This window comes from Propithecus coquereli, unplaced genomic scaffold (assembly GCF_000956105.1).
Source record: "Propithecus coquereli isolate 6110/MARCELLA unplaced genomic scaffold, Pcoq_1.0 Scaffold268, whole genome shotgun sequence".
NCBI classification, from domain to species: Eukaryota; Metazoa; Chordata; class Mammalia; order Primates; family Indriidae; genus Propithecus; species Propithecus coquereli.
Window position 1 is genome coordinate 2243102 of NW_012148263.1, and position 23510 is coordinate 2266611.

The following is a 23510-nucleotide window of genomic DNA, read 5'->3' on the forward strand; positions in this document are numbered from 1 at the left end:
GGTCATCCATGTTTTATTTTGTTGTGTTTCTATCCAGCATCCACTTTTCCCTTATCATGGCAATATTACCTGAGCAATAATTCCACCTTCCCTGAGTCTCAGGTCATGGGCTTCCAAGTGAAGCTGATTATACCGTGGAACTAGTGAGCATGTAACTTAGACAGAGACAGTAAGTGCAGCACATTCCCCCGGCCACAGGGATTAGTTCTAAGTAGGTCCGAAACTGCATCAGAATCTATAACGTGTAGTAAGATTTAGGCTGGGGATGGTGGGACAAAGATTCTTGGTTTACTCTGGAGACAGTCCTGGGAAATGCTGGCAGGCATCATGTGACCAGAGGAGGAAGCTGACCAAGCTGACCATGAAGAAGTAGAGTGAAGAAAGAAAGAGTCCTGCTTATTTCACTGGATTCTTCCCTGGGCCATTTCAATTCCTATTGTTCAGACAAATCAGCTAACACAGAATCCCTTTTTGTTTACCCTAGTTTGGGTTGGTTTCTTGTCAACTGTAATAATTGCACAGTTAATTAGTGGGAATCTTGACACCAGATCTTTTGAATTCTAATCTAGGCTTCTTTCTAGTCTACCATGCTGCCTCTGAAATTGATGTCTTTGTTCAGGATGGAAAAACACACATCCCTTGAGACCTCTTCAATATATCTTTTGTCTTCCTTTATAGCCTATTAAACAACCATTAGAAATGCAAATCCATCATTGAAATTCATTCCTGAGCCAGTATGCATACATGTTTGGGCATGACATTCCCTATATACTTGAAATAACAATATGGGTCAGAAGACAAGCTAGTTTGAAAACCTTCATGTTAAATAAAGTTACTTTTATTTTAGGACACACAATTCTGGATCCTTTTAAACCATGGGGACATGATATAGCACCTCACCTGGTCACCACATTCAATTATCTTAGTTGTCTGAAATTTGGAGCGCATTTTACCTAAGAAACAGTATTATACTTAATCATTTGCTTCTTAGACTAGCAAAGAAAAGCTACTTTAATCTAACATGTGGCTAAATATTTAAATACTAGAGCACAGTATTGCCACAATACTAACAATTAAAAATGTAAAAATATAAAAACTGAAGAGGATGGTTCTTAAGAAAGGAGATCTGCTGGCAGAACGTGGGAAGGTAAATGAAAGTGTGGGGTCTTTCCAAAGGGGCTCTGGAGGCTTGGCCAAGGGCCATAGGCATCGATGATTTGGGTTATTACAGCGGTCCCCAACCTTTTTGGCAACAGGGACCGTTTTCATGGAAGACAATTTTTCCACGGAGAGAGGGGGGATGGTTTCAGGATGATTCAAGTGCATTCCATTTATTGTGCACTTTATTTCTATTATTATTAAATTGTAATATATAATGAAATAATTATACAACTCACCATAGGTTGGGGACCCCTGCTTTATTATACCTAATTTCACATCAAAATGTATAACTTTTCTTTCCATGTTATAAGAATTGCTCTATCACTATTCTTAAACTTCAAAACCACACAAAGATGGAACTAAGAAAGGGAAAATACAAAAGAGGTTTCCATCTGTTCTTTGAATCCACACTTCAAGTGCATAGACTCTGCTTTCAGAAGTTACTATCTAGAAAGGCAAATATACATGTAAACCCAATGCTCTGCTGGAAGGGAATTGACGGAAGTATTTACAGGGGTGGAATAGCAACTCAGCCTGAGTGCTGGCAATTCCTGGTGAAAGACCAGTTGAAAGACTCCATTAGGCAGAACCAGAAGCTGGGAGGGCAACCCAGGAGGTGTGAAGTAAGTTTGTGCAAAGGCACGGAGGCACTGCCCCAGAGAGTTGTGTCAGGATGCCATACATGATTTAGTGTGAAGAGAAAGAGAAGTGGACAGACAAATGTCTGAACTTTTAGTCTGAAAGTCATGGAAAACCTTCAAATGACATTTAAATAGGGCTTTCCAAAGGGAACTAGAAAGTGGTTGGAAGAGGGAGAGTGGAGATGGGATACCACAAAGAGAGGAAATACGCGTGTGTCAGTAGATATGTAAAGAGATTATTGTGTGTGCCGTAAGCTAAGTTTAAGAAAAGCAAGTGAACAAGTGAGAATAAGTGAAGAGAGCAGTACGTGGAAAACTGTGCAAGAGGGAGCAAGTGGTTAGCACCAGACAGTGCTGGTGGGCAGTCCAGACCCAGGACATCATAGGTGCATGCCACTCAGGAGAGCCCTGGAAGGGGATCGTGGGGTCCGAATGCACCAGGTGGAAGAAAGAGCCTGTAAATTTGAATGTGTGGACTCTTGGAAGTCAGATGTTCTTACTTAGGATTATCTTTATTTTAAATTGGAAGTCATTGGGGTCACTCTATCCAATACCAAAATTGCCAAAGCTGGGAGCACAACAAGATTTCACTTAGAATGGCTAATGTCTCATTTCTAGAAAGGAAGAGATCTCGCCATGGCACGAAACACATCTTATTAGTAAGACATTATTAAGATATGGGTAGAAGGGTAGGAAAGGCACTCCTAGTAATAATTACGTATTGACCCGAGGAAACACTGAATAGCCTGTTGCAAATGTTCCCCAGCCTTATGTTCAGTGGCGTGAACATTCATCCTTAGAGTCTTCATTTTAATGGAAAACTATATGAATGGTGGTGCTGAAAGCAGAAAGGCCAAACTTTTCCTGGTTGTAGCTGCACGATTCTTTCCCAAGCTCATTTGCGCTTTAGTGGTTTTGCTTTGCTTGGCCTTTTACAACTTGGCAACTCAGGAAGGAAAAGTGAGGGAATCAGCAGATTTCTTAAAATTTTTACTCCAAATGTTCCTTTAATGCTAGTATTTCTTGGGCAGGAATTCCTGAAGTCCTAATTAATTGTTCTTGGTGTTTCTTTTAAAGCCTCCTTTAGCTTTTGTGAATCCACCCGTGGCTTTTGCTTTTAATTTGCACTCACTGATATTTTCTTTTAATGCAGGAAAGGCACTTCTCTATGGCCAGGTGAAACATAGGAGTATTCAGAGACTCACACTTGAAAGTTGCCGAATTCAGTGACAACTTTGGGGTAGCAGCCTTAAGAAATGTCAACTGGCAGAAAGAAATGAAAAAGAGTAGTGCAGCTCTGTGGTTTCCTACTCCCTTCTGTGAGATCTGACTTTTAAAAATCCTTTGTTACTTCACAGTACATTTTCAACTGCATTTCAAGTAATTAACACTCAGAATAGAATCCTTTTGTCACATTTAATTATCAGATATCTACTTTCCTTTGGGATATCTGACAGTTGCCCAAATGTTGGTCTTATTCTAAAACCAAGAAGAGACCTCTGACATAGTCACCAAAGTGGCGTTTATTAAATATAAATGGTAAGTGTCTAAAGAAGAGGTGAGAAAAGAGCACTGGCTCTCATCCCAAAAAGAAAATCCTCTCAGCACAAAGGGAAATTACATTGGCTCTTAGCTGAAGCTCCATCAGTTTTATTTGTCATGCGATGATTTAAAGATGTGTGCATTTCTATACAGCTTTACGTTTCCATTGAGAAATAAAAAGAGTGTTCTGACCCTCAAGTTTTAGCTCCAATCTGCCAAACTCACTATAAATACAAGGGTTTCTATGAGTCTATTATCTGGAGAGTGACTTGTATAAGGAAAAAAATTAAATGATACTGATTTGAAATGAACAAAGCTCATTTATGTGCATTTTAGGAACCCTAAGTGAATCAGCTAAATATATGCACTAAGGAAAAAAAAAATGTTACCCTCTGGGTAGTACCTTGTAATAAGCTAGAAATGTGAAACCCATTAATAGTATTAGAAATTAGATGCCTAATGAATTGTGCCCATTATTGGAGATTTTCTGTGATAACAATTCTTTAAAAGCTAGAAATCGCCTGTATCTCTATGGCATAAGAGAAATGATACTATTAAAGCCATAAGAAATTATCTCCAAGTGAAAGCATATGTCACATAGTTAAAGAAACATAGGCCAAGTTCTGGTACTTACTATGTAAGGACTATGGCCACTGCATCGTTCAGCACACTCTCCCCAAACAAGAGTGTGTACAGGTCAGGGTCGACGTGCAGTTCATGGAAAATAGCCAGCACCGTCACTGGGAAGACACACACAAATATGTGGAGTTAGCTGGGACACAGGCATGGAGTTTTCCTTGGCTGTGGTCACCTGTAAGAAGCATTCATTAAATGCTGATGCTCTCAATCTGTCCTCTATACTCTAACATCAAAGCTTTATTCAAAAATGTCTGATCATGTCACTCCCCTGCTTAGAGATTTTTTGGGCTCATCACTGCTTACAGAGGAAATTTGAGCTCTTTGGTACAAGTGCTCTGCAACCTATACCCTGTTTGTCTTCCAGCAACATCCCCTTGCACCCCTGGCCTACCCTTTGCTGCCTCCCTCAAACCATACTGAACTTGCCATAATTTCCCAAACACACCATGTAATTTCTTAACTACTTTGCATTTTGATTCCCTCTACCAGGAACGAAATTCCATTTTACCCACCTGCTACCATCCCCCCATTCCTTAAATATACAGACACACACACACTTCTTGTTACCAAAGACCCCTTTTTTCAGTCTTTCAGAACCTCTCAAGTGTTCCCCTCCCAACCTTTCAACATCTTCAGCAGAGATCTGCCTCACTCCTTTATGGATTCCAGCATTCGGATGAAATCATAGAACTGATCACAGAAGGGACTGAGCTCCCTGGGGATGGGACCCATCTTTGTAACGCATGATATTTACCAAACTCCACAACTGCTCGATGCATGAATGACTAAGAAAATGAGTGAAAGAATAAACAAAGGCTGTTGTAGTGGCCTACTCCTGTGAAGGGAGAGGTAACCAAACCTAGCTCTCATTCGCTCCTGAGATCACAGTCGTCTATAAAGATGGACTCGATGCTCCTAAGAGCAGGACCTAAGGACTTGTTTCTGGTGGCCTGCTGCAGGGTTACAAGTATGCCATGTACTTGCATTGGGCCTCTGAGTAGATCAGGACAGTGAATAATCACACACTATCTATGCTCATCAAAACTATTCAGTGCCTTGATATTTGACAGCTATGCAAAGTGTGAATAGCAATTATTAGGAAAATGATCCATTGAATTGATTGCCAAGGGGGAAAGAGAGTGGTTGAAAATGATACTGATAGTAAATTTTTAAGGCAGAGTAGGTATTTTAATTCTGTTCTTTCCTTTCCTATTTCATGGACAGTGAGGCTAGTAACTATGTTATAAGAAAGAGTGCTATGGGAAAAAAAAGAAAGAGAAGTAGCTGAGTTTGAAAGTTCTGACAGAAGCTTGTCCTGTCACAATAGGAAGTCAAGGCAGGGTTTTAATAAGAGAGATGATGCAGTCTGATTTGAACTTTGGAAACAAAGCACGGGCATCCAGGCAAAGGGCAGAATGGACACAGGGCTGGAGGCTTTCCCACTAATTCCAGCTAGAGAGGGGTTGTACCAGGACAGGGAGAGGCCAGGATAAGGCCTCCAGACTCCTGCGTGTCCTGCTTTGCCCTACGCATCCCCCGCCCAGGGTTCTAGGAGAGCAGTGGCCACAGGGCTTTGCACTTCACGAGCTGTCACACAGTGCTGCCACATAGTTAATGTTGGTGAGGACAGAGCAGAGGAGACAACACCCTCGAGCTATCTGGGGTGGAGAATTGGTGGGTCTTGGAGCCTGAGAGAGAGCAAGGAAGGACTCTGGATTTCCACCCGTTGTATGTCATGTGACCATGTTTAATAACAATGTATCATACACTTGAAAATTGCTGAGAGGGTAGATTTTAAGTGCTCTCATTACAAATAAATGATAAGCATATGGGGTAATGCATTTGTTAATTAGCTTAATTTAGCTATTCCGCAAGGTATACATATTTCAAAACATCATGTCGTACGCCATAAATATATATACATAAATTTTATTTGTCAATAAAATAATTTTTTAAAAATAAGCTTCTGCAACAATCCAAAAGAAAAAAAGAAGAAAACAAAAGAAGAAATGAAATGTCATCAATTGACATGACAATTGGCCAGATCCCACTATGCCCACTAAGGCATGGTATCGATTTCCTCATTCTAGCTAAATAGGTCCTATATTAATCATAACAGGTGAAATGGCAGAGATCTGCTCTCTACTTGCATGTAGCTGTTCACATCTGCCACAACCCTTAGCCTTTGCAGGTGCTGGGAGGGGGGTGAACAAGCACTTCTGCTAAGTAATCTCTTTCTCCTTTTTGGATAGAGTCAATACCCTGCATCTAAACAAAACAAAGATGTTCCAACTGGGGGGTTTAGTTAACAACATTTTCCTTTTGTTTGGATCTTGTTGAATAAAACTGAAGTTATTCTTTACTAAAAAATTCTATCATGGCAGCTCTGTTGTTGATCTTTGTCTCGGTAGCTGCTATTTGTATTGTCAAGCTCTGAAAATGACTTGCAGCTCATCTCCATTCCTGGGGTTTCCTAGGCTCATAAATAGGGATGGAAGGCCCTGAGTTCCTTTCCACATCTAGGGAGTCCACTCTGCCCTTGGTATTTTTCCAATGAGAACTTTGAGCCTTTGAGAGGAAAGGCTTTTAATTGAATATCCAGTTTTGTTCAGAACTGCTCTGACATTCCCATGATTCCTTTTGAACAAAGAACTGAACTCCATTTCATAAATGATATCCTACACAAAAGAGAAAGCTATTGCTTTGTGCATTCCTATCTACTCTGTGAAGAAATGGAACAGCTTTGAAATAAAGCCAAGCAGTGTGTCCTACAAAAGGGAGTATTTTGCTGGGACCACAAATGAGTCGAATAGGTGAGTCAGGAAATTAGCCACCCACTCTGCTGCTGAGCTTGGAGCTTTTAAAAAACTCATTTAATTAGCTCACTACTAGGGCTCAATCTCACACACACAATGTCCAAGACTCTTCGCGGCACCTGCCCAGGAGAGAGTCTTTGGGACAGCTGTGGACATGCTCAAACCAGTTCTGCTCACACCTTGCTAGCTTTGAAAGGACAACCCCAGCCTGAGGCTGGGCTCAAAGGCAGCGCCCATTTAGATGAATCTTCTTGCGACTATACAAAAAGAACATTCTAGACACTATGTGGATAGGAAAGATAGAAGACACAATCTGATTTCTTAAACCTGTGATATTTATCAGGGGATTTGGTTATTTTTGCCATTATCCTACTTTAGTTACATTCATCCTTTAGGGGCAGGTTTCCATGCTTCACTTGAGGCTTGCAGTTCCTTCTCCTCTACACACCCTCTTCCTACCTGACATCTTAGCCAGAGAAAAGTCCACTTTGTCGCTCAAATTGGTAATAAGGGATACAAACCTGTATGATCTTATAGTCAAATAGATGAACACACACACACACACACACACCTGCCTCTAAGGGTCAGGGTAGTGTAGGAGTATGATAATTGAGAAAGGCCACTGATTCCTCAAGTATCTTTGAAGAGGCAGCTTCAACAGTTTAAATAGCAAGGGGCTATGTGGGGAACGAGTGGGGAGTCAGCAGTGTACCCTGCTCTAATGAGGAGCTGGCATCATGGATGGAGAGAGGAAAAGCCATAGCCTATGAGGTATAAAGCTGAGAGAGGATTTTTTATAGACATCTGATTTACAGGTTGAGCAGAATAAGCCAGAGGAAAGAGAGGTTGAAGACAGAGAAAAAAGAAGAGAACACTGCCCGAGCAAGGTCTGGAGAAGGCGGAGGACAACCGAGGGCAGAAGGGGAGTGTGTCTTCTCAGTAAAGCCAGATCACCTGCCCAGAGTCAGGGGAGCCATGCCCCAGTTAGAGGGTAGAGGGAGGTGGGAAATGTGCAGATCATCTGCGGGTAGGGGAGGGGGGATGAATTCAAGTTTCCCGATGAACTGTTAAGGTCAAATATAGGATAATTGTCAGTCTGCAAAAGAAACCCTAACATTAAAATAATATATTTTGATTAATTTCTTCATCATATCAAGAATCTTGTCCCCTACAACAACCCTATTATAACATCAAAATTAATCTTTCTCATCTCAAAAATAATAACCATACCTGGAGATTAAAAAAAAAAGCTAAAAACAGACAATAACTGCCTGATCCCATCCGTATTTCAATGTGTTGACTCTTAAAAGATGTTTCCCTTTTTTTAAAACTGTCATCTCTTCAACTGACCACTTTCTTCATTCTCTTTCAGTAACTTCTAAGTCTTTAGGGTGATTTAGTGACAGCCTCTTCCCTAGAATCTTCATTAGCAGCTCTCTGACCCATATTTTCTTAGTGTTTTATAAGGAATTTAAATTTCAAGTGATATTTTTTAATGTCGCAGCTCTCAGTAACCTAGCGTACAACGTGCCTGGGTTGAAGGACAACAAAATACAATAGTTCCTACCCCTGTCATTCTGAGCTGTCACTCAGCCTTGTCAAAGTGCTGGCTTTCCTGGAGAGTGTTCTCCGTGGTTTCCTGTGCAAATCAGTGTGTATGATACTTGTCCGTGACACAGGGAGAATCAAAAATGTCTCAGGCGTCTGCAGCTGAATCCATGTCAGGCCTGACAGGAGGAGAACCTTGTTATTCCCATAAATGAGGTAGCATTTTTCCATTTCTGAAAATGATTATTGTGAAATGTATCTTCTTTTTCTCAAAGGGAGAATGGAGGAAGAAATTCTCCTGTAACTTTTCCCACTTTCCTGAAATACTGTATGTAGTTAAGGAGAGGCTTCCAAAAATGTTGCGGTATCCAGGTATGGGCTGGAATACTGGAATTGTTTTGAGCCTATACCTTCTCAGTGAAGACTTGGCAGCAGAATCAGTGCATAGATTCGATTTGCCAGTCAAGCTCTGCCAATCGTAATCCTAGAAATGCAACTAAAAAACCTAACCCTCTGAACTAGGTCAGAGAAACAATGCCAGATCTATTATAGAAGCTAATCAGTAGATGTTACTTCGTTGAGGTCATTCTAAATTAAAAGTTATACATACCATCATGAATGATTTAGCCCTAAAACATGGCAATTTGTTTTGCTTGTCAATATGAGATATCATTTTTGTACCTGAATTACTAGTGGAGAAAATATAAGCAAGCACACTATTGCAGTCCTTCTCAAACAGGGTTCCTTGGGAGAGACAAGCAGTCATGCCCCAAGGCAATGGTTTCAAAGTGTGGCCCAGGGACCTGGGAGACCCTGAAACCTATCTAGGAAGATCCTCAAGGTCAAAACCATTTTCACAATAATATGAAAATGTTATTTGCATTTTTTATTTTAATTCTTTCATGAGTGTACAGTGGAATTTTCCAAAGGCTACATGATGTATATTAGCACAACAAATTGAATGCAGAAGCAGATGTGAGAATCCAGCTATCTTCTACTGTACACATATTAAAGAGCTTTTCAAAACTGTAAAAAAATGCTACTATTCTCACTAATTTTCTGTTTGTTTTGAAAAATGAATTTATTTTTTGTAAAAATATATTATTTATATTAACATGTAAATGCTTTATGGTTATTTCAATAAATCAATAAAAATATGCTTTAGAATTTGTTTTACTTTCTAATATGGTAAATATTAATAGATATAACACATGTAAACAAAAACTCTTTGGAATTATTCCTAATTTTGACAAGTTGAAAAGTGTTTTCATACGAAAAAGCTTGAGAACCACTGTCCTAAGGCATTTGTTGTATGTAATAAATTAACTTATTTTCTACCCAGAGAGAGTGATACTAAGCTAAGCATTATCCTTGAGAGAAATGAGAAAACAGTCCCTCAAATCATTTTCTGTAGAGCTTAATTCTCTTGTTGAGAAAGGCTCCTGAGATCTTAATGCCTTTTGCCATGCAATAACCAGCTGATTTTTTTTTCAGCATACCTGTGGAACATTTCTAATGACTTTTAAATGAAGAAAATCATTCTTTTTACATTAACTCCACTAGCACATTTCTAGAATCACATTTCTGTCATTGGTATTTGTATTTGTTTAAATCTTTTTTTGAAATATAAGTGCTTTGTGGGCAGAGACTGTTCCTTCATTATATGGGTGCATAACAAAAACATTGACAAACACACATCCTTTCCTGGACTCCAAGCATGCAGCCACCGTATTCCAGAATAGCCTATTTCCTCTTTTGCTTAAAAACCAGAAACACAGTCCCTCGCAGTCACTGAGAGTAGAAAAAAGTAATCAGAAGGTCATGAGATATGGCATTAAGAAAAGAAAAGTCAGCTATATAAAGCCTGGGAAGAGAGAAACCTGAAAATAAATCCAGGCAGGGAATGTTTTTCCAGGTCTTATATCTGGGAACTTAAGAACTGAAATCTACTGGCAGTTTTACTTAGTGCTTTAAAATTTTTCCCAAAGGTACCTACAACAGGAATATTCTAAATTTAACATTAGCAAAGAACATAAACATTTAACAAAGACCCAATTTTCTCACCAATGGGGTTTAATGAGCCATGGTGCAGTTTAATGGGGAATCTGTGTGCTATGTCCAATATCTGAGTGGAGCTGACTCACCCCTTCATACAAGCATTCTCCAATCAGGATTTTGCCACTTTAAAAATGAAACTGGTGGGCAAGGGTTTACCTACAAATCATAAAATGAATTTTAACATAAAAGCCCCATGAAGCCAAAAAAGCAGCTAAAGTTAGGATGAATCACCAAAAAATCAACACTTGGAGGTAAAAATATCACTGTGGCCCCATTACCTGTAACTATTGTTAGGGAAAGACAAGTTCAAAAGACAATTGTGTTAATCATAATCATGGTACACATAAAGTAAGGAGGCTTCACAAATAATTTTTTCTATGACTACAAAAAGATATGAAATAAGTAAATGTCTTGTTCCCAACCTGCGCATTAGGACCCTGAGGGACATCACAGAACTGTTTCAAAATGGAAGGTGAATATTCCTGCTCTCTAAACAGACTAGCAAAGCTTCCAGGGGTAAACAAGAGTACTATTAAGAAGAGTCAACACTAGGCCTGTGCAAAAGGAAGGAAAAAAGGAAAAAAGACAGGAAGAGCAGGGTCATATCACGAATCTAGTCATCCCTGCGATGACCCTGTGTGGTAAGCTGAATAATGCACCCCCGCCAAAGATGTCCATGCACTAATCTTTGGAACATAGGAATATGTTACTTTATGTAGCAAAAAGGACATTGCAGACGTAATTAGGATTATGGACCTTAAAATAGGCATATTATATTAGATTATCAGGGCAGGTCCAACTTAATCACATGACCTCTTAAAAGCAGAGAAATTTCTTAGGCTTGAGTCAGAGGGATGCAGCTAAAGAGATGTGAAAAAATGGGAAGTTGGGAAGATTCGAGCTGTAAGAAGGGTCGCACACACCATTTCTGGCTTTGAGATGTAGGGGTTCACCTGCAAGGGCCAGAGAGACAGGCCTCTAGGACCTAAGGTTGACCCCAACTTTCAGCCAGCAAGGAAACGGAGACCTCAGTCCTACAAGCTGCAAGGAACTGCATTGTGCGAACGACCTGAATGAACTTGTATGCAGATTCTTCCCGGAGCTTCCTGGTTAGAGTCCCGCCAGTCAACACCTAGATTTTGGCCTTGTGAGAAATATTCACAGCAAAGAACCCACTTGAGCAAACCTGGTCTTCTGACCTACAGAACTATGAGATAATACATTTGTGCTGTGTTAAGCTTTTGTATTTGTGGAATTTATTATGATAGTTCTAGCAAACTAATATATCCTGTTCCCCTCTCGCAATAGAAACTACAGAATGGTGGGCAGGCTGAGCTCCCAGACATTTGACTTTTCAGTACGAGTTACTGAGTGGGGATGTGGCGAGTGTCCCCTTATTTTTAGCTGCAGCACAGCCTTCCCTGCCGCTACCCCTCTATGGGCAGAAAAGACATCACTTAAACAAATTCATGTTTTAGATGATGCTTAGCATGGAAAAGCCTGGACCAATGAGAAGGCTGTGGGTTTTCAGTTTTGTGTGCCTGTGGGGTCCTCTGCACTGATGTAATTATGCTTGTGTTGTCCCTCATGGTGCCACTGTCACACACAACAGATCACTCATTTACTCAGAATGCATCATTTGATAGCTCATCAATTCACTGTATTTTCCAGTGTTTATCCTAGCTGGGCTATACTATTGTGGGCAGTCACCGTGAAGAATTGGTGCTTGAGATGGGAATGACGAAGTCCACACCAGGATGGAAAGTTAACAGACCGGGCAAGCCAAGTCTGAGGAGAGCAAGCCAGAAATTATAAAGCAGCTCTCAGGCAGAAGCAAACAATGGTTATTTTAATTTTCTTTGATTTTTTTTGTATTTTCTAAATTTTCTACAATAAATGTGCACTATTTTTAGAATCGGAAAGAACATAAAATCATTTATAAAATCAGCAAAACTTAACATAAAGCGTGGAACTCAGAGTCTCTTTTAGGAGGCCCCGGATGCTATCTGTGAGGACCTGGCCCTTCTCAGGACTTGTCCCCAGGCATCCATACTGCTTGGTTCTCTATGTGACATGACACTGTGGACCCTTCCTGTCTCTGCAAGTGCTCTCTTCCTTTGTTTTGGGGAGACCAGCCTCTCATGTTTTTTCTTCAACCCCTCCAGGGCTTGCTTGCTTTCTTTCTCTCTCTCTCTCCTTTGTAGACTTATCCCTTTAATACAAATGTTGCCCAGGAAAACATCCTCAGTTCTCATCTCAGCCTACAAACTCTCCCTGAGCAATGCCATACACACCCAGCAATGTCAATCTCCGGCCCATCTCTTACTCTTCTTCAGCTACAGACTCCCATATCCAGCCACTGCAAAGACATCTCCACTTGGAATTGTTCCATCTGAACAAATACTTACTAAGCATTGCAGTATGGATGGATGGATCCACTGGGTATGGATGTTCTACATATTCCCTACCCACAACCAGCCATAGAAAATCTACCACTCTTGCTCTTGAATTACCTATCTCAAGGAATGACATCACAATCAGCCCAGATTTTTGTATTTTTTAAAAAGTTGTGATTTATCTTACTTGCAATTGAAAATTTTCTTGCTTTAGACTATATAATATTAAGAGGCAAACCACTCTTTACAGTTCAGTAGTTTATAAGTTCAAGTAAGGAGAGAAAAAGAAACCAGTTCCAGAAGTGTTACATTATATCAGATACTGCAGTGTAAACTAGCTTTGTCATTTCTGAAATTTTAGCCTTCTGTAGTAATCCTTTCTGGACTGGAAAATAGTATAAGAATATAGAAGTTCAATTGTAGATAAATGCATTTTCTTATATGAAAGCAGAAGTTTTAAAAACAATGTCCCAAGAAATAGCCTGCAAACACTTTAACTTTTCTTTGAATTGGTCCTCTTGGATAAAAAGTTGGTTATCACTGGTGTCAGTTTGTTTATCTGTATATTTGTCAACGCCTTTGATAGTTTCTAGCAAGCAGTGGGACGTTGATTCTGCTTATTGAATGAATGAGTGAATGAATCTCCGAAGAATCATTCATGTGGTTAACTCCTTGAGGATCAGAGCAGCTCCTGCCTCTCTTGCATTATGCCACTGTGATCAGTCATTTCTTTGCCCACTCACTGACCTGAAATAGTACAAAAAGCTATTTCCAGTATAGTTCAAAATAATACATTGAACAATACAATGTTTCTTATCTGTAGCACCCAGATAAAAAGTCAATCCCTGTCCTTTCTCAGCCATGTTCTAAAAAAAGAGAGTTGCTTTTTGAAAAATCCTAACCCCAGGGGCTTCTGTGAGCCTTTGTGGAGCAAGAGGACCCAATCCCAATCTGGGACTAGTGGGTACTCTCCCAGCCTAGGCACCTTACCCTTAAGGAAACACTCAGCTTCAGGGTTGTAAAAGTGCTGCTTCTGCACTAACACAACCCTGAGAGTGAGTGCATCCTAAAATTTAATCCCTAGTTGCCTCACTCTTCCATGGTTTTGACCTCATCAACCTAGCTGAGCCCTAAAAAGAACCAGACAGAAAGGAAATACTCTCTAAGAAATTTCTGAATCCAATTTGCCTCAGTGTGCAACATCTTCTTTAACACATAAATGGAATATGTAGGCTGGACACTGACTTTCAAAACTTCCATCCTGCAGGTCTGTCTTTGAGCATTGCTGAGAATGTACTGCTTTCATTTAAACAGAGCCATTCTGTTCCCCAAAGCAGTGAGCCAGAGAGGTCTGTCAACCACAGCTGCTTCCCAGCTGTCCACGGAGCTGTTGAATTGCTTCAAATGGTTTTTCAGTGTGTTCTTGAAATCTCATCTTCAGAACACCTGGAGTCTTGCTTTATCCACTTTCAATATCCTGAAGCATTTATAAAGATGGTTGTCATCTATTATTGTCTCCAATTCTGTTATGTGGAGCTGACTTTCCATAAGTAGGCTTCCAACTTCTGAAGCAAAACCTTTGTGCCAAGACCTTGCTATTCACAACTGTGTCCTAAAGTGGAAAATAGTGGTTGGAAACTTGACTCTGATGCCAAACCAACCTGTGTTCAGATCCCAGCTGTGATGCAAATGAACTTGGTGATCTTGAGCCTGTTACTTAACCTCACCAAGTTTCAGGTAAGCTTCCTTCGTAAATTGGGATAAAATATTCCCTTCCTTGCAGGTGTTTGGGGAATGATTAAGTAGAATCCTTATGCAAAGTGTCTGGCATATTGTAAATGCTTAATCAGTGGTCAGTATATATTCTTATTGTTCACATCATCAAAACCATTAATGGATCTGTCCATCATAAAATGGAATAACACCTTCCACTTGTTTGTTTTCTCTTTAACAGTACAAAATGACTTCAAAAGAGGAAAACAAATATTATCAAGCAGAAAAGTGATAAAAACTCTTCTCAATCTCCCTTCCTTTCTCACAAATTACCCCTTGAATTCCTGCATTTGGAAAGAACACCTGTTTCCCATTACGTGTACATTTACTACATTTACTTTATCTTTCTGAGTTTTAAGATTCTCATCTGAAAATGAGGCAGGTGAGCAAGATTGCCTTGAAGGTCCTTCCATACCTAAAATTCTATAGCTCTCAGACTCCAAATGCTAAACTGTGGACTCTAGATGTGGAATATGCATATTTCCCTAATTATGCTGATGAGACCCTGGTGCAGTGCTGGGATCAGGGGTGTGGTTTGCAGGGTTACAGGGCAGCAAGTGCAGTGGGTAGAATAGCGGTAAGGAAAGTGCTCATGAGTTTAACTCTTCTCTGCGGGAAATGAAGGGAGAGCTGTCATAGTATCAAGTGCATATGCCCTTGCTCTGACCCTGGTGCCTGGAATTATCTAGACAGGACACCCTAAAGAGAATCTGAGCCCAGGGAGACCTTGCTAATGCTGAGCAAGCCCCATTGTCTGTGGCCCTGGATGGGAATAAAAAGCCCTATTCATAGGTCCATCCCTTATAGGACAGAAACACGGTTGGTTGTTCTTTCCAACTGACCTATCTTTTTCAATCAGGCAAAATATTGGCTTGAGGTGAAGGAGACCTTAAGCCTTCCCAGAGCCTGCTTCCCACCAGAGTGGTACAGGGCCCTTCCTCTGCGTTTGCAAAGCTGCCTGGCCTACCTCTGCCTTAACTTTTAAACTTACTGCCAGTTGTATCCACATTTCTCTTTAGACTGGGAGCCTATCGAGGGCAGAATCTGAGTCTGGTTTATCATCCCCTCCCTCAGTCACTCCTACAGTGCCTACTGCGTAGCAGGTGCTGCATAAATGTTTGTTAAAGGAAATCAACAATAAAATGAGAACTTGACTGTTGGTTTTCATTTTCATCCAAAGCTTGGTTGGCACGTCAGTGTTCTATTTTGAGAAATAGCAATGGTGTAGGACAAAGAATATTGGACGTGATTTGTCTGCCATCTCTGCCACTTATGAGCCTTGTAAACTTAAATATACCACATAAGTTTTTGGGCCTCTGTTTCTTGGAATAGAGATAATTAACTGGCTGTGGTGATGATCAAATTAGATGATATATTTGTACACACTTAGTTAATAGCTGTTATCACTAGATAACATACTCTCCAGGTAGACAAATTCAGATGGAGCTTTTAATTCGCTGCCAGTCAGTGGCTCTGGGTTGCTTCTACATATCGCCTCAAGTGCAACCATTGCTTTGATGGGCAGAAAGGAATGTTCTGCTGGCTGCAAGTTAGCTAAAGTAAGATATTTTGATCACATAGATGTTAGTGTCTTGCAAAAACACAGTCTAGTAATCTAAGGAAACACAAGTCCTGGATGTCATATCTATTTTCCTTTGACTTGCTGTGAAACCTCGAGATCATCCTAAAATTGTTCTGCACATTAATTATTTCACCTAAGAAATGGGTCTTCTCTACTCAAGAAAACAATGTGAAAATAACTGAAATACTGTGTTCAGAAGCTATTTGAATCCTTTGAAAGAGTCACAAAATTTCAATTCAAGCTGTTGTTTTTATTTCTGAGTAAATTTTCCCAAGAATAGAATCTGGGTTTATATGGTGCTCTTCCATAGACAGGCTTATGTAGAGGCTTTGAAACTGATACTATCCCAGTGCGCTTAACATGGAATTGGACCGACATAGAAAACACAGTTGAGTACTGTTAAATGACAGTGTGTGCAGGTTTGAAACACTGATTGCATAGGAAAAATGGCTGGTCTGTCTGCGTCTCTAGAAGCCTGCTGGCTTCAATGAGAAGTACTCCTGTCTAATATCCTCTGACTTCCTCTGAGGTGATTTTACCCCCTTGGAATTCAATGAAAGCATATGAGTATTTCCTCACTGCTTCTGTTCTCCCACAGCAATACCAATGCAATATTAGGTACTAAAAGTAAATTCGCCCAAGTTTCTTTATAGACGACTGAGCAAATTAATTCAGGAACATGAACTTTATACTATATGTGAGGATTTATTTTTTTTAGAATATGGGCATAAAACATCTTGATCTCTTCCTATGCTGTTTAGAAAATATTAAATAAATGTTGTTCTCTAAGCCAGCCCTGGTACTGAAGGAACTACTTTGTCAATTACATCTTAATTTTTTTTGTCCGCAAATAGAAAGTTATTCAGTTTTCTCTTGAATTTTTATGTAGAATATTGATAACACCAGTAATGAAAAACCACAAATATAATGTAGTCTGAAACTCTGAAATACAGAGGCAGAGAGGGCCAGAAGGTGAAAAAGAACAATATATAGGATTTTAAAAAGAAGACATGATCCAAACAAAAGAAATAAATGAAGACCACTATTAAATATTAAAATACAACAGTGAAAAGATATCATGTTCAAAGACATTGAAGGAAAATAAAAATAAAAAATAAAAACTCTTCTGATTATTCCAATGTTAGTAATCATTCTTCCCTTGTTTTAAAAAAAAAACAACAAGATTTTAACTGGGGAGTTCAATGACAAATGAAAAAATATGAGAGACAGCCCAATTAAGTCACTCCTATTGAAGAGGCTTTTCTCCAAAAATAACAGTTCTGCTTTTAATTATAGGTTCTTGGGTCTGTTAATCGGCCATCTTCCTCAAGGCTAAGCTCAGTGCAAATAACAGAGAAGGATTCAGCAAAATGCCCTGTTTAATTAAATAGAATTTAATTAAAAATATTTTTATACACATGACCAATCACCATTATTTATGCAGATGTTCCTTCATGCATCTTTGAAAAGGCATTTCTCCCCCCTCCACCCTTTTTTAAAAAATATGCTGTGCTTCTGCAAGAACTACTGTGAAACGAGAATCACTATGACTGGTAGTTAATACCTATTTTTATCAAAACAGCAGTGCAGCTCACACATCACCCGTGTAGCCGTAACCATAGTAACCCCAAATAGAAAGGGTCTTTGGATTATCAACATGATCAAAGGTAAGATAGTTCATGTGCCTCTGGAATAGTTACACTGCAGCAAACTTTAAAGGATAAAGGTGGCTCTTCTCTTTTTTCCTACTACTTAATGTTAAATGAAAATAGTGACTTGCAAGTACAGTGTATAGAAATGCCTTTCATTTTTGAAGACCCTTATTTCTTCAAAGTGTTAATAATAGCAAAGATAAAAACTCAATGCAGCACATTTCATCAATGCTGCTATCTGATTATGCCGAGAAGACAATAATAAACGTTTTGCCAAGTTGGAGAATTTGAACAGGGAGAACCCACCCTCGGGAGTTCTGCAGGACAAGAAGCCATATTTTGTGTCCATGTACTCAGACAGCGGATGGCTATGGTTAATGATGACTGTAAACACATGGGATAAGCTACAGATGGTGACTTAGGGTGTAAACTGGCAGTCAAATTACAAAGAAAAGGTGTATTTAAATAGAGAAGCAGGGAACTGGTTTGAAATATTAGTGAAATACCAACCCAAATACAGATCCAAATTTGGCTTTATAAATTACGGTTGAGGTAGCATGGGGTGGGGAAAAATGGGAGGGTAGAAATAAAAGGACAGTGAGCTCATACTTAATTATTCTATCAGAGGAACTATAATTTAGATAATCCAAAACAGAGAACAGTATCAAGGCCTTTATGACTACCTTTTGTAATGACTGATATGACTATAGGAGCAACATCTGGAAACATGGAGAAATCACTCTGAATTTTACATATTTAAATGTACAGTGGATATTACAAAAAATAGAAAATCCACATGAGGATAAATACCATCTGATTATTTACATTTGGGATTTACCATGGAAGTGGATAGACATATCTGGAAATTTCATGTTCAAGAATAAATAAATAAGAATGTTATGATAGTGTTATCTAAAAAGCCAATAAAGTGCCTGAGATGAATTCATTGTTAGTAAAAATTTATTTTAAAACACTTAGCAATTTACAAATAATTTTCTATACAGCATTTTATTTGATCTGACAACAATTCTGTGAAGAAATGGAAGGTACTTTCTGTTTTGTTTTGTTTTGTTGTGACAGTATCTTTTTTAAGGATGTGGAAAATGAGGTTCCAAGAAGTTAAAGCACTAAACTGTGATGCTCTATTCACCCATGACACTAAGCTTGACTTAATGAACACTTTCAATATCCAGGATGTTTTGACCAATGATCCCAGTCTCATTTTTAGGTAAATTTTCTACCCCATCACACGCCTGTTTTATTTTTAGTGGCAGTTCCTCTTGGAATTAAAAGTTTTTGAGCCATCCCTAACTGTGTTCCTTTTATGCAGACAATTTCCCGGGACCTCTCTTAGATGATTTCACCCACATAGGTGCTGGTGTCCGGCCCTAGCTCACACTTCCCCTTGAGATCAATTCGCCCCAGAATTTGTGTGACACCTAGCTGTGATTATCGGTAGTACATGCTGGGGAAGCTGATTTGGGCAAGGGAGACTGCCAAGAGAGTGCAGGGCTGGTAGCGTCTCAGGAGGGTACTACTCCCAGAGGTGGAAGTCTCAGAGGTTTTCTAGCAGCACTTTCTACACTTCTGCAGGCTCCCTGGAACTGGGACTTTTGCAGTTCACATTTTCTGAAGAGGACAAATATGATGGGGGAATGTATCTTTATTGTAATTATGCCAAAAAGACGTGCCACCCTTGAAATTACAAACATGTCCTACAAATGCATGAACCAACATCTATTTCAGCCTAAAAGCATCAGTACTGAGCCTACTTCACTCTCTATAATTCATGACATTTACTCAGAAAAGCAAATATTTTACTCAATTTTTATGTTTATCATGTCTCTGAACTAGCACCATTAGCAATCAATGAGACTCTTGTTAGAAATGGGGTCTTGGACTCAACCCCAGACTTACTGAATCAGTATTTCTGGAGGTCAAATGCAGTAATCTGTATTTTAATAAACTCTCCGAGTGTACATTCAAGTTGGAGAACCACTAACATAGAGCAGGAAATAACCTTAGCAGTCATGAAGTTCCTCTAGGAATATATGAGGGAAATAAGGCTTAGCAAGGTTAAGTGGCCAGCTGGAATTTGCTCTGTGTATGACTAAAAGGAATTGAACTAGACCTCAGGTCTCCTAACTCCCAATAATAAAAATTGCATGGTGCTATGACACATGTCAAGTAGAGGCTGGTTGGTCTCTACATTAGCAGAACAGAGACTTTGACTTTGTATCTATGTTCCTCTTGGCTTCTAATTTCAATAAATGAATTATCATCCATGCATTTAATTTAGGTATCAGACAAGATAATGCCACAGTAAATTTTCTAAATTCAATTAACATGAGCCAGCAGTCTCCTTACGAAAGCCAACATCTAGTGCTCAGAGTTTCATCAAGCACTTGGGATTCTTAGCACACTAGCTGCCGGAGCAAGCCGAGATGTGTGACTTACATGCAATATGTGAAGTCATTGAATTTTTCCTTTTTTTTCACTTTATAGCATGCACAGTATCATACTGAGTTTGAAGATTTTCCTTTCAGATATTCTCATTATACTTCATGGTGAATTACTAATATGATATAAAAAATGATTTGTTAATGTGCTCACTGTTATGAAATTTTGAAGTTTTCCTTTTCAATTACAAATGTGTGCTTCCACATAAATGCATAAATGTGATCATAATGTGCATATTCTCTGCTTGCTTGCTTGCTTTAATAGTCTTTCCTTCTTTTCCGTTTTGGTATGTTTCTCTTTTCCACATCTCTTTGTCTCCTAACCTTCTATCTCCCCTCTCCCCAAGTAACCCAATTTTACAGTCTAGTATATATCCTACCAATGTCTCTTTATACTAAAATTCTCATCTTAATAATCACACACATCTGTAACAGACATTAAATCAGAGGTTTAAACTGAGGAACAAAGACAAAATGTTCTATATTGAGATGCACAATTTTAAAGCACGTATCTGAAAACCAGTCACAAGACTGTTTTGAACCGCTCACTCATATTAACAATGTGAAAGGGTCTCAAGATCCTAGCCTAGAGGTTAGGATTTGTGAAGGAAGTTCTTTTGCTACTTGTGGGTTGTAAATCTCATACCCTTACATGCAAAGGGCTACGGGTGTTTGCCCCTCATTTTAAGCCTATGAAAACGAAATTTGCTTAGCGATCAAGACAGCTTAAGATGTCAACCCATGGAATTTGGGGACACTGTGGAATACTCTTTGACTCTCACTTGAAAAATCTCATAGGCTATGGTTGTCTAGCTGCTCTGATAGGGGCTTGTGATCAATCAAATAAAAAATGTCTTTATCTCATCTCTTCCCCCTACATGGTAGAAGTCAGAAATTGCATTTAGCAAGGGGTAGACAAGGCATATGAGAAAGAAAGAAGACTCCAACCAGACCTATTTTCCCAAAGGCAGGCAGTCTGCCTTCAACACACTGGGAGAGGTGGGATAAAGTATTACCTTAAATTGAAACAAAAACTTGCATTACTACGTGGGATTGGACATGTTTCTTACTGAATTAAGTCTATATATTGCAACTTACAAACCAAAGATTCTTATCCAGCAAGTGGGAAAGAAATAGCCCCACAGTAGTAGGAGAAAAAAAAGCAGTGTCTATGGCTATACCTCATGGGCTCTTCTTTTCAATGTACAAGTTATATATACACACAAACACAGGCATGGGAGTTAATTATCTATATGTTAATACATAAGGGTGATCATTGCTTTTAAAAATGTAATTATATTTTATGTGTACTTTTCTGCATCTTACTTTGCATGAGCAACAATGGCTCCTGGAAAACTCTCAAGTCAAGCAGAAGAGTACTAATTTATTCTTTTTAATGGCTACTTGGTATTATGTAGATGTCCTACAATCTATCCTCTTAAAAAATGGTTGTGATATATATCCTTGCACATATATCTTTAAGAACTAGTGTTTTTACTTGTGTGGAATAGAATCCTAGGAGTCAGATTGCTGGGTCAGAAGGGGTTATGTATTTTAAGCTATAATAGCTGTTGCCAAATTGCTTTCCAAAAGTCTGTTAATGATTTAAATGTCCACTAGAAATGTGTAAGAGTCCACTTTTCCCTGCATCCCTGCCAAGAATGACTGTTACTTGATGTTATAATTGTTGCCAAACTGCTAGGAATAAAATGATATGCTGTTACTTTATTTTACATTTCCATGACTTCTTGTGAGTTTGAACAACTTCTTACACTTGTGGCCCAAGTAGATTTGTTCTTCTATGAATTGCCCCTTCATAGTCTTTGCCCTTGTTTCTGTTACTTATTGCCAGGTTGTCATTAAAAGTGTTTTCTATATTAGAGATAGTAATACTCGGTCCTCTGTAATTAAATGATTTTTTTCCCAATGTGTTGCCTGTCTATTGACTTTGTTTATGATATATTTTCCCATTTAAATGTATTTTATTTTATATAGTCAAATGTGTATAATCTTTATTTATGGATTCTGGGTTTCCATTCTTATTGAGAGTAATTTCCATATCCATAATCTATAAACACAGATTTATAGATTTTCTTACAGAAGTTTATCATTTACATTTTAATTCTTCCAAGTATACTTTTGTAAACAGCTGTGTCTAATTTTGCCATCTTCTTAATGGATAGCCAGTCAATTGTGCAAGTACCATTTGTTAAATAAACCATCCTTTCCCCACTGAACTGAAATGCCACCTCTGTCAAATTCTCTACTGGAATCGGTTTTGGGATCCTCTTTTTTTCACTGGTCTCTTTATTCCTAGGCCAATACCATATTGATTTGATTATAATGGCTTTAAATATATGCTTGTATCTGGTTAGGCAGGTCTCCTCAGGCTTTTATAAACTTTAAGATAATTTTATCTGGTTTCAATTTTTAAAGTGTTGAGTTTTCATTAAAATTGCATTACATTTTTATGTTAATTTGGGGGAAAGTGGCATTTTTATGAAAGCATTCTTCCCATCGCCAAGATGGTGAGCTAGCACAGGCTACTGCCTTCCTCCCCAGAATCAATGACAGAGAAAGTATATAAAGAAAAATGGAACAGGAACTAACCAACAATAATGATAACAACAAAAGCCATGAGAAATCCCTAGGGAGAAGGAAGGCTGCCAGGTGTGGAAGAGAGGTAAGGGAGATAGGAAAAGTCCAGCCGCCTCCAGCACAGGGCAGCTACACACAGCAGTAAAAAGACAAATTAGAAAACAACAACAACAACAAACTGTTTAGGCTCTGCCCTTTGGCTCACTTGCATTTCCGTAAAGTAATTATTGCTTAGCTTCTTGCCACGGTAATGCACTATTGACATTTTAGGCCAGATAATTATCCGTTGTGGGGGGTGTCCAGTGCATTACTAAAGGTTAGCAGCATCTCTGCCCTCTACCCATCAGATGGCAGTAGTACATTCCCCCAGTTGTAATAAGCAAAAAATGTCTTCACAGCTAATGTCTCCTAGGGGTTAAAGTCACTCCACTGGGCTAGTGGGATGATAGCAAATGAAAACGATAACTATGGTCTTGATGTCCTCCTCCAATATGTATCGCTAATTCAATAGTTGATATTTCTAAAGGAACATGAGCAAACAGTACAAAATAACTAGACAACTGAGGGTTACAACAATTTACAGAGAAAAGCAACAAACAGAAACAGAAGTATTGGACTAGACATAAAATTTTTTAAATAAGCATA

General features: G+C 39.0%; 1 protein-coding gene across 1 annotated transcript in view; it reads right to left on the bottom strand.

Annotated features, from left to right (window-relative positions):
- Window positions 1-23510, bottom strand: part of SLC9A9 (solute carrier family 9, subfamily A (NHE9, cation proton antiporter 9), member 9) — a 652487-nt gene that overhangs the window by 429436 nt on the left and 199541 nt on the right. Inside the window, exon 8 of the mRNA XM_012647423.1 lies at window positions 3979-4084. Within this exon, the coding sequence (XP_012502877.1) occupies window positions 3979-4084 (106 nt within the window). The remainder of the gene's footprint in view (window positions 1-3978; window positions 4085-23510) is intronic.